At 46.5% G+C, this 12,352-nt stretch overlaps 1 protein-coding gene across 4 annotated transcripts in view; it reads left to right on the plus strand.

The window, feature by feature from the left end:
- The window catches only part of TNS3 (tensin 3), a 752,439-nt gene that overhangs the window by 721,899 nt on the left and 18,188 nt on the right, over positions 1-12,352 (plus strand). For all 4 annotated transcript variants that reach the window (XM_069216157.1, XM_069216170.1, XM_069216149.1 and 1 more), the window contains one exon: positions 10,339-10,434. In XM_069216157.1, coding sequence (XP_069072258.1) covers positions 10,339-10,434 — 96 coding nt within the window. The remainder of the gene's footprint in view (positions 1-10,338; positions 10,435-12,352) is intronic.

The raw sequence follows: 12,352 nt of genomic DNA on the forward strand, positions 1-12,352 counted from the left end.
TGGCCTTACCAGCGGCCCTCAGCCGTTCACCAAGATGATGGCGGTGGTTGCAGCTCATCTGCATAGGTCAGGGGTTTCAGCTTTCCCATATCTCAATGTCAGGCTGTTGAGCACAGACTTATCCCAGACTGTTTTCTCCCAGCTCTAGGCTTAGCAGTCCTCCAGCATTCACTGGGGTTCACTGTGAATGGACTGAAGTCACACCTGACTTCCTTTGAGAAACTCTTTTCATTGGAGCTGTTCTGGACTCAGTGCAGTCAAGTCCATGATAGTCATGCTATAATAGAGATGTTTCAGACTCTATGCTGGATTTCGAAGAGAGAGACTTAGAGGCTGTTGGGCCTCATGGCCTCCTGCGTCCTGTTGGTGAATCATGCCAGATGGCATATGCAAGCTCTGCAGTGGGACCTGATGTTCCAGTGGGTGCAGCATCAGGGGAATCTCTCTGACATTGTCCAACTCTCGGCGGTAACTGGCTGAGATCTGCAGTGGTGGTTAACGAACCACAGTTGTGTCAGAGGCAAACCCCTCTCACTTTCCCAACCAGAGCTGACAGTAGTGACAGATGCATCACTCCTGGGCTGGGGCGGCCATCTGAGAGAGGCTAGATCAGAGTCCGTACTCCATATCAACCTGTTGGAGCTCCGGTCGATCAGGCTAGAATTTAAAGCATTTCTTCTTCCTCAAAGTGAAAGAAGTGCCAGTGTTCACAGACAACACCACTGCCATATGGTACTGCAACAAGCAAGATGGGGTGGGGGGTCATGGACCCTTTGTCAGGAGGCTCTGTGCCTCTGTACATGGTTATAATAGTAGGGCATATCCCTGTGGTTCCATATCTGGCGAGATCTCTGAATACCAGAGCGGACAAACTCGACTGAAAATGCTTAGTTGATCACAAATTATGTCTCCATCCGGAGGTGAAGCAAGGTCTCTTTCAGCAGTGGGGAGAGTCATGGTTAAATCTTTTCACCTCTGCAGAGAACACACAATGTCAGCTGTATTGCGCATTTGAGTTTCCAAGGCAGCAATCACTCAGTGACGCTTTTTGTCTGGAGGCGAACTCAGGCATCCTTTACATCTTTTTGCCTATACCACTTCTGCCCAGAGTTCTCAAGAAGATCAAGAACGACCGGGCCCAAGTCATTCTTGCAGCTCCGGACTGGCCACAGAGAGTCTGGTATCCTGAGCTACTGAGCATTGCCATCAATCTTCTGATCAGACTGCCCCTTCAGAAGGATCTTCTGTCATAACAGCAGGTTCTCCACCCGAACTTGTCCAACCTCCATCTTCTTGCGTGGAGATTGAGTGGCAACATTTGACAGCTTTTGACCTTCTGCTCAAAGTCTTTAATGACATCTTGGTAGCCAGGCATCCCTCCACCAAAACGGTATATGTCTGTCATTGGAAGAAATTTGTGGCATGGTGCACAGACAAGTCTCTTCACCCCATCGCAGCCCCTCTCTCTGAGGTCCTGTGGTTTACCCTTTCTCTGGCCCAGCAGGAAAGAAAACAATCGAAGATGGAGTCGACGCCCATGCGCAATGAGCACAGAAGGAGGAGTCACTCGGTCCCGTGACTCGAAAACACTTCTTCGAAGAAAAACAACTTGTAACACTCCGACCCAACACCAGATGGCGAGCTCATGCATACCATGTGAATCTCAGCGACTGATGCCACGAACAGATGTACACTGGGTAAGTGACATTTTCATTATCTGCTATCTCTGTGTTTTTAAGATTCACTGATCTATCTTCATTGTCTAAGTCTCCTATCGTTAATAGGTTCCTTAAAGGTCTTACTCATGTTTCCTCCAACTCCATTCATTATGCCCCAATGGGATTTGAAATTAATTCTGACATTCCTAATGTGCTCTCCTTTTAAGCCCTTCCCTAATTGTCCTCTCAGACGTCTTACCTAAAAACTGCCTTCTTTGTGGCTATTACATCCACCTGCAGTGTGAGTGAGCACCAGGCCTTGTCCTCTAAGCAGCCCTACCTTTCCATCTATCCTGACAAAGTGGTGCTGTGTGCCAGGGCTTCCTTTATGCCAAAAGTGGTCATGCCCTTTCATGTAGGCCACTACATCATCTTGCCTACTGTTTATGCACCCCAAATCTTTCTAAGGAAGAGGAGAGACTTGACTGCCTGGACCCAAAAAGAGCATCGACCTTCTACATTGATCGTACAAAAGAGTTCAAGGTGGATGATCACCTCTTTGTTGGTTATGTGGGTGTGAAGAAAGACTGGGCAGTGCATAAGCAGACCATCTCCTGATGGGTCATACACTGCATTAAAATTTGCTATCCATTGACAAAGAAGCAACCACCTAAAGGTTTGCATGCTCATTCTACTAGAGCAACCGCTGCGACTGCTGCATTAGCACCTAGATTTCCAGTCCTTGACATTAGTCAGGCCACAACATGGGCAACCCTGCATGCATTCACCAAATATTAGTACATGGAGAGTCAGGTGATTGGTACTTTTCCTGTTCGGTCCTGTAGGTTGACAGACCCACCTCCAGGGATGTTACTGCTTGGGTATCTTTTCTAAGATAAGGAATCTGCAACTAGATGTCTCTATCAGATGGACAAGTTCCTTTTGGTAACACCTTATCTGCTAAAGCCAATATCTAGTTGCAGATTGCTTCACCGACCCATCCATCCTCCCCACTCTGCAAACTGATTTATATCAATCAGGTATTTGTATAGCGCAGCTTATCACCCGGGTGGTCTCAAGGCACTGGTGTCGAGGGTGGGGGGTTGGCGGGGCGCAGATCAGTCAGAAAGCCAGGTCTTGTGATCCTTCCTGAACTGAGCCAGCGAGGGGGACTTCCTGAGGTGAAGCTGCAGCGTGTTCTAGGTTTGCGCAGCAAAGTAGGAGAAGGATCTTCCTCCAGATGTTCTTCCTCATCCTAGGGGTGGTGGTGAGGGCCAGTTGAGCAGAGCAGAGTTGCCTGGGAGGGTGCGTAGAAGGATAGGCGGTGGTTGAGGTAGACAGGTCCGATTTTGTGTAGGGCCCTGTAAGGGTGTGTCAGTAGTTTGAAAGTGATGCGTTTGTTGACGGGGAGCTAGTGGAGGTCTCTCAAGTGGGCGGAGACATCTGTGGTGAGGAATGTCAAGGATGAGTCTGGCTGCGGCATTCTGTATTCTCTGGAGTCTTGTTTGGAGTTTTTTGTTAGTGCCGGCATAGAGTGCGTTGCCATAGTCGAGTGTGCTGCTGGCGAGTGCATGGGTGACTGTTCTCCTCGCGTTGATGGAGATCCAATTGAAAATCTTCCAGAGCAAGCACAGTGTGTGAAAGCACGAGGATGAGACGGCGTTGACTTGGCAAGCCACAGACAGCGAGGAGTTGAGAATGATACCGACGTTGATTGCGTGGTAGATGGGAGATGGGGCAGTTCCGAGCCCAGAAGGCCACCAGGAGTTGTCCCAGGGGATAGGTGTGGGGCCCAGGATGAGGATCTCTGTCTTATCTGAGTTGAGCTTGAGGCAGCTGTCTTTCATCCAGTCAGCGACTGCCTTCATTCTGTTGTGAAAGGTGCTTTTGGCAGTTGATGATTAGTCGTTGAGGGAAAGAATTAGCTGTGTGTCAGCGTAAAAGATGATATTGAGCGTGTGGTATCTGACGATCAGGGTCATGTAGACATTGAAGAGGGTGGGTCTCAGAGAGGAGCCCTGGGGGACTCCGCAGCTGGTTTCTGTCAGTTTTGAGGTAAAAGGTGGGAGCCTGATTCTCTGGGTTCGGCTGGTGAGGAAGGAGTGGATCCACTCCAAGGCTTTGCTGCAGATGCCGGCGTCATGTAGTCTGGTGCATAAGGTGGTATGGGAGACGGTGTCAAATGCAGCGGAGAGGTCCAGGAGGATGAGAGCAGCTGTTTCTCCAATGTCCAGTAGTTTGCAGATGTCATCCGTGGCGGCTTTGAGTGTGGTTTTGGTGCTGTGGATGATCCTGAATCCGGAATTGGAGGGAACTAGGATGCGGTTTGTCTTGCTGAACTCGCTGAGTTGTGTGTTGATTGCTTTTTTGATTACCTTGGCTGGGGAAAGGAGCAGTGAGATTGGTCTGTCGGGTCTGCAGAGGGCTTCTTCAGCAGGAGGTTTATCTTCATGTCTTTTTAGTCATCTAGGAAGGTGGCAGACTCGATAGAGCTGTTGAAGGTACAGGATGGTTCGGGGGCAATAGTGGTGCCGGCTCAATTGAAGATGTGGTGGGGGGCATGGGTCCAAGGGTGCCCCAGAGTGGATAGTACTCATGAGCTTCAGGGTGTCCTCTAGGGTGAGGAGGGTCCAGTGGTTCAGGGTCAGCGGGAGGTTGAAGTCTGTGGTAGTGATGGTGGGGGTAAAGTGGGGGGATTATTGGATTGCAAATCCTTCACAGGTGTCCTGAATTTTTTGATGAAAGAAGCTGGTGAGGTTGTCTAGGGACAGAGACTCCCCTTTCAGTGCCTCAGTTTTGATGCACCACTTGTCAGTGTTCTTCATAGCTCTATGCTTCTGGCATGGAAAGACATGAAAAGAAACTGACATCAGTGCACCAGGGTGGCGCCTGTATAGGACCTGCAGTGTCATATCCGGTGTGCACAATGCCACCGACGGATGCGGAGTCACATTGACGCCACCTAACGGTGTGCAGGGGCATAGCTCAAGAAAAATCTCCGGATCCAGTCTGACACCTAGGGGAAATCCTAAGGTAAGGAATTTGCAACTGAATATTTTCTGTACCAGGAAAGGCATTATAAAAGGTAAATAACTTTTCCTTTAATGAGTGTAAAAACATGCAGTGACTGCAAACTCTGTACTGCCTTGGCAAAGCACTTAAAATCTAATACGATTACTGACTGCATTTAAGGTGTCCTAACAGGATAGCTCCTTTATTTGTTTATGGTCCTGAAGCATCAACTGCCAGTTGATATTTGGTTCTGATCTCTTGTGGACTGTTATTAATCAGTAAGTACATCCTGTGAATCCACACTCGTGTATTTTGCTTTTGGTCTGATTCTGAATTCCAGTATTACTTATAGAGTATAGGTGAGAATGCTATTTTTCATCCACCTGAGCACATTCAAACAGGAGTATGGATGCCCTGGTCAATTGGTGGTTGTTGCTGAGAGGAAAACAGTGAGAGTAAAAAAATTGTTCTTTCCATTTTTTTTTTTGCCCTGGTGGTGTGAGACTTGAGAAGCATTGAGAGTTGTGTTACTGTTTGCATGCATTTGCATGTGCCTCTTATTTCGTGATTGACTGTTCTGTTATAAATTGCCTGAAATAGGCATGCCATTGGGCCACTTCTGCCAGTGATGTTATAAAACTAGGAGTGTGAGCTACCGGCAGTCGCAGAGTACATCATGAATAGACTGCAGCACAGCTGTTCTATGTAAACAAAGGCACCTGCCTGGTCAGAATGCAGTTGTTATCATGCTCTGTGTTTTAGTACCTCAGACATTTTGTGAGGCATGTTTTTTTATTCAGTTTCTTGAAGCTATTTATTGTGGCTAGGTATGTCTGTTCTGATAATTTGTGTTTTAGCGCAGCCTGATGAATGTGGTCTTTATATCTGCATTTGTGGGTTTTATTGGTAAGTTCTGACTGTAATCGGTCAATAAGGTAGGTTGTTGTGAAACTACCTCTGTTCAGTGTAAATTGCAAAACCATTCAACATACATGATTCTGATAGAGGTAAGCACAGTCTGCTTTGAGGTTGCTGCTGGATTTACCTGCAATTTTAGTGTTATATATAACCAAGTATGACAGCTTGGCTGTCAGTAGGGATGATTGGCATTGTGGCCCTCATTTCAACCTTGGCAGGCGGCGGAGATGTGGGCCTTAACACTGCCGCTGGCTCCTAAAGGAGCCGTCGGCAATGTGGTGGTGCGGCGGGTGCAGCAACACCCGTCGTGCTTTCCACTGCCTGCCAAGCAGACAGTGGAAATTGTGATGGGGCTGTGCCTGGGGGTCCCTGCACTGCTCATGCCAAGTTCATGGGGGGTGCAGGGGCCCCCAGGAGCCCCTCGAGACCCCTTACCACCAGCCTTTCCAGCAGCGCTGCCCTGGCGGATTGCGACCGCCGGGACATCCATGGCAGTAAACAGCAGGTCCCGGCGGTGTGACCGCTGCGGTCGTATTGCCAGCCTATTGGCGGTACGAACGCCACTTTAAGGGTTGAAATGAGGCCCTGTGTCTTTTAACAAACGGCTTGGATGTTCCTACATTACTGGAGCACACTGGCATGTCTGTGATATCATTCGCTATCATGAGACTATGTCTGTTCCGATGCATCAGCTCTTAGACATTTTCTGAAATTGCATCATCTATCATATAAGCAAACGGGAGGAGAAAAGGATGTTATTGTTCTACGTCTTTTCTCTCTAGCAGCCATTGCTGCCACTGGCATCACCTCCCCACTGTTAGGTGTGAAGAGTGCAACATAAGGACGGGAACATTAGTGCCACAATGATTTGTTACATCTATTGCAGCACACAGCAATGGGATTATCTTATAGACCCATGTGCCATACTGGATAACTGTATTTATTCACTTGTCGTCTGGGCAAAATTAACACACAACATTAAACATTCAGTTTGACAAGAGATGTCTGTAGGAAAGTCACTCTTGTTGGCATGGTTACATCCTCTTTTTTCCCTGTTATCAGTGTGCTTAGACTGTGCTCTCTGTGATCTTGCTAACCAGGACCCTGGTAGTTTTGCTCTCTCCTCTAAACTTTGTTGCTTTCATACACTTTACACCCCACAATTGGCATACTGGTGTACCACTGTAAGTCCTTATTATGTGGTAGTACAGGTACCCATGGCAGTGATACACCAGGGCCCCCCCATGGGCTGCAGCATGTATTATGCCACCCATGGGAGCCCACGCAAGCTGTGTCTGCAGGCAGTGTGAAAAGGTGCATGCACTCTTTCCCTACTGGTCACTACACCAAGTCACTGTAAGTGACCCCCATGGTTGGCCCTCCTAGCCCAGAGGGCATGGTGCAGGTTCCTGTGTGGGGGACACACCTGCATGAGCAGAGGTGCCCCTATGAACCCCAGTTCTAATGAACTGGATTTTGTAAATGGGGGAAGCCATTTTACTCGTGTGCTGGTCACAGGTCACTTATCTGTGGTCCAGCTACATAATGGTAACGAGATGCGGCTCATTGTGACTGGGACGTAGCGGGATGCATTTTGACTCCGTTTCGGTTCCCCATATATAAGTTGATAATCTATCACAGAAGATTGATTTGGAATTTACCTCGGTGCAACTTTATTTTGGATGCAACATAGAACTTAAGCCCTGATGAAGTCCTTAAGAGATTAACTTCTCATGGGATGAAACACATGTTGGCTGTACTGTACTATACTTATGGAGAGTTCCATACATTGAGAATAAAATCTGGACTCTGAGATGAACATGAGTCGGTGATTGATTGACTAAGAAGACTGGATACATCAATAACTCCTAATTAGGAATATCATGAGTGCTCTGACACCTGTTTCTTTGACCCCCATGGTTGGCCCTCCTAGCCCAGAGGGCATGGTGCAGGTTCCTGTGTGGGGGACACACCTGCATGAGCAGAGGTGCCCCTATGAACCCCAGTTCTAATGAACTGGATTTTGTAAATGGGGGAAGCCATTTTACTCGTGTGCTGGTCACAGGTCACTTATCTGTGGTCCAGCTACATAATGGTAACTCCTTACCTAGGCATGTTTGTTATCAAACATGTCAGAATCATACCCCAATACTAATGCCAGTATTGGTGCCATGATTCCATGCACTCTGGGGACTCCTTAGGGGACCCCCTAGTATTGCTGGTACCAGTCTTCCAGGGTTTGGGAAGCAGCCCACGCTGCTGCAGACCTTCAGACAGGTTTCTGCCCTCCTACTGTTTGACCAGCTCAAGCAGGGAAAGGCAGAACAAAGGATTTCCTGTGGGGGAGTGGATGCAACACCTTCTCCCTTGGAGTTAGGTGTTACAAGGCTGGGGAGGGGCAGCTTAGAAGGGCACATTTGGTGCCCTCCTTGCATAATCTGGTTTGCACAAGCCCAGGTACCCCTCGTCTCTGCTCGGGCGCGAAACCACACAAAGGGAAGGGGAGTGACCACTCCCCTGTCCATCACCACCCACGGGTGGTGCCCAGAGCTCCTCCATGTGGCCACATGATTCTGCCATCTTGGAAACAAGGTGTGCAGAGGTTCCTCAGAGCATCTGGTTGGTTAGGACAGGTGACTGACATCAGTGACCCCCCTTTGATAGGTTGTCACCGTGCAGAGTTGGGGCAATTTAGGGACTCCCCTGGTGGTGCAAGACACCACCAGGGCTCTTCTGTATCAACCTCTTCTGCTCCTGGCTACCGGAAAGACTGCTGGACTACACAGGAACCTAACAAGCCTGCAACTCTTGAGACAACCTCACCTTGCAACATTGTTTCTCTGGCTACTTCCAGCGATTGCAACATTTTCATAGCTCTGCATCCTCTAGGGTCGCCGATACTTCAGCTGTACCAAAGAAGCAAGAAGGAATCTCCCTTGGAATGAAGGAGTCACTCCCTTGAATCTGCAGACACCTAAGGCAACAACATCTGGCTGCTGGGATCTGCTCTCCACAGGAACTGCGTGGATCCTGCAACATGGGTGGTGGTTCTGAGTGGTCCTCTCTGCCTTCTGTCCAACTTGGGAGATGGTGAGCCCTTGCCTCTCCTTCCAGGACAGAACCCTTGTGCACCACCACTCTTGCAGCAGCCAAGGCTTGTTAACTCCTTCTCCGAGGGATCTTCAGGCTCTGAGTAGCCCCTGCCTCCAGGACTTCATCCTTGCTAGGACAGTCTCTCCACTGCTGGTCCAGCGAGGTGGGACTCCTTTCCAGGTGTACTGACTGGGCCTCACTGCAACTTACTGTGCCTGCTGCTAGTGGGAGTTATGACTGCTTCTGCTGGCTCTCCCGACAGGGTCCAAGGGTCGAGTCCTCTGGACCTTGCTGGTCCTCTACTTCTCTGCAAATCCTCTTCTGTTGAGATTTGCACTTGCCAAGGCTTGTTGGTGGTCCTCCTGACAAACCGACCCATCTGCGGCCCAGTGACCGGCATGGGACATCTTCTACATGACTTCAGGGACCTCTCTGCAGCTACTGGGCTCCACAGCTGATCTTCATCTTCCACTGTAGACCCGGATCTTAACCCACAGAAGGGTGGGCAGTGTAACCCACAGAAGGGTGGGCAGTGGCTCCTGCCCCACCTGGACACTTCTGCGTGGACTGGGCTCTGTCCCCTTCTTTTGCAGGTCCTCTTCTTCCACAATCCACCATTGGGTTCCACTGGACTGGTCATGTTCTTGCAAAGTTTATTTTCCAAGTCCCCTTATTAGTCTTTGGGAAGACCAGGTAACTTACCTCTGCTCTCCTGGTCACTGGGGGTCATCTAGGTACTCACCTCTTGGGCTCTTCCAGCTCCCTTCTAACTATCCCATATCCCTGGGTGGGGGTCCTAGGTTTGCATTCCACTGTTTCAGTATTTGGTTCCCCCCCTTATAGGGCCCTAGATATTTTCTGCTATTTGTTGCCAATGCTTGTTGTTTTTCTATGCTGATTCCTAATTCTTACTGTGTGTATATATATATATATATATATATATATATATATATATAGTGTATTTGCCCCATTTGGGGGACTGCTATAAGTACTCTAGTTAAGTGTTACTGTAATAAAGTACCTTTATTTTTGCAACACTGTGTGGATCCTTTCGTGTGAGATAAGTTATGTGTGATTACTGTGTATTACAAGTGCTTTACACTCCTCCTAGATAAATCTTGACTGCTCACCACAGCTACCACTAGAGAGCTCTGGCTTCCTAGACACTGTTTCACTAACTAGTAGGGGTCGCCTCGACCTGGTATAAAGTTCAAACACAATAAGTGTCCATCACACACCAGGCCAGCTTCCTACAATTCCCACAATACCTGTGGCACTGATTTGTCCCTGTGTGGAATAGAAGGTGCAGACCCATAAGTAGAGAGCCAGAGTGAGCTGTTTAGGCTAGTTTAAGATGCAGTGAATTGGACAAGTGAAAGTATAATTTAGTGAATGTGTGTTTTGCTACATATATAATTAGAGTGCATGGCCCAAAATCATAAATGTTCGACAGCACTTGAACGTGAGTGCACACATCATCAATGATCAGTGTTCCCAGTATTTTATTTTAGAATTCAATATACAAAAACATTTATTGCTACAGGCCATTGATTAATGCTTTGTTGATTTGTACTCCAGGAATGTAAATTGGACATCAATTTTTCACTAGGTATGTTTCAAATGGTCTTCTGACTCTTGGTTTGTATTTTCATCACAGCTGGAGATTTAACAAACGAACTTGTTCGACATTTTCTGATTGAATGCACCCACAAGGGAGTACGACTGAAAGGATGCCCGAACGAGCCTTATTTTGGTAAGTGTCATGAGTAAAAGATAATGGGACATTTTTTATGATGGATCGGTTCCGTAAACAAACCCACATCTTCCACTGTTATTTTTACATCAGAGACATTTTCTGTATGTCTTCTTAGCAGGTTCTGGCCAGGTGAGCAAGAAGAAACCATGAAAAGGACCATTGTGGTAGTTTGGAGACATACTGAAGATATTTTCCTAAAAATAGCTCTATGGTGATTAGCCAAAAAGGGAAACTTTTTTTTTTTTTTTACTAGGCATGGAATTTGAATGAATGAAGGCTCATAGAGAAGAAAAACACGACGATTCTCAGAAATATATTTAATTCAGTCAGTTGATCAATGACTGTGCAGCCTCTGGAAGAGAGGAGAGTTTGCATGCGACAAAACTCGCTTGTAATTTACTCTTTGCCGTGGTCTCTACAGTTTTCTAAGGCCTAGGTTTGCAGATTGATCACCGCATATTATGCATGTATATTGCTAGTATTATTACTAGTATTACGGGAGCAAGGTTCACTTGAGGTTCGCTGCTTTGGAATACATTGGAACAGTTCTTTGTCTTAGAGTAAGTATCTATAATATGAGTGATATGCACAAATATCATATTTCTTTTTCCTGTAAATCGTGGAATTTCATGTTTTGTAATGTCATGGGTGCTAAATATTCTTTGAATTAAAACGATCGTCAAATCACATACCTACAAAAAGAAAAAGAAAATCATCAGATAGTTTGCATGAATGAAACCCAAACGCACAAAAACATATTATGAAGTCAGCCTCCTATTAATTTCAGGGGTGTTTGTAAATATTTGCTGGGGTTGAACAGTTTATTATTCAACTAAGATGTCGTTTAGCAACCACGTTGGCAGTTTGCAGCAACGCTTAGCTGCAAATGCCCCCAACTCAAGTACTTTGCTTATGGTGTCGAGCAGTTGTGTGGTCTATTTTTAACCAAGTAGATGGCAGTGGTCATTAAGAAAAAGTCAGTGGCAAAAAATAAGAATTAGATGTAAATTTTCTATTTGGCCTTTCGTTTGTTATGCTTTTCCCAGGTTTGCCTACCAGCTCCTGCTCAGTTGTTTCGATTTTATCATTTGTTGTAAACTCAAGCTAAACTCCATCACAACTACTTGGAGCCTTTTCTTCTCTCCAGAAGTCGATCCTGTAATTAAACTGCTTTCACATTGTTGAACCTTTGTTTAAACATTTACATTGTTTGCACGGAATTCGGAAGGAGATTTTGAGGCCTTTTTATTTATCCTGGAGCAGCAGGTGGTTACTAGGCAGCATCCACTTTGAATACTGTTGTTTAACATTGCTCACCCAAAACTATTCAGATACCAATTATATAACCAAGACTTGCATATTTGACTTTCTTAGGCTTGAGAGCGAGCTTTAAAGTCTAGGTGCAGGAGTTTTAAAATGGGACGTAAGTAAGGATACAGCATGGCACTCTAATCAAGGTAGATACATATTCAGTGTTTGGTTAGGTCTAGAACTCCTTAATCACATAGGAGCAAGCCTAAAAAATGTGTGCCATGACTCCTAGCCCCTAAGCACATTTTCTTCTGGCCATTAGTCCCTGGCAGCATTAAAGCCACGCTCCAGACCCTCACAAAGTGTAAGTAACTGTAGTAAGTGCTATATAATTACAGTTACACTTACAGTGCTCTGGTACAAAGCTCTACCTGGAACCTTAGACTTGATACTTCATTGGTGCAAATCAGTAATAGTCTCAAAACTAATATTTTAATAATCTTTCTAGCCTACTCCCCTAACTCAGCTGTGATGTTATATTTCACATTCCGTCTTTAGCTGTGTGCAGTTATTGTCATAATTTTACCATGTAAGCATACCTGGAGGTCTCCTCACATTTTGGCTTTTTATCCAATTCTGTACAGCGCTCATCAAGACTTTGGGG

This window comes from Pleurodeles waltl, chromosome 2_1, assembly GCF_031143425.1.
Source record: "Pleurodeles waltl isolate 20211129_DDA chromosome 2_1, aPleWal1.hap1.20221129, whole genome shotgun sequence".
In the NCBI taxonomy this organism is placed as follows: Eukaryota; Metazoa; Chordata; class Amphibia; order Caudata; family Salamandridae; genus Pleurodeles; species Pleurodeles waltl.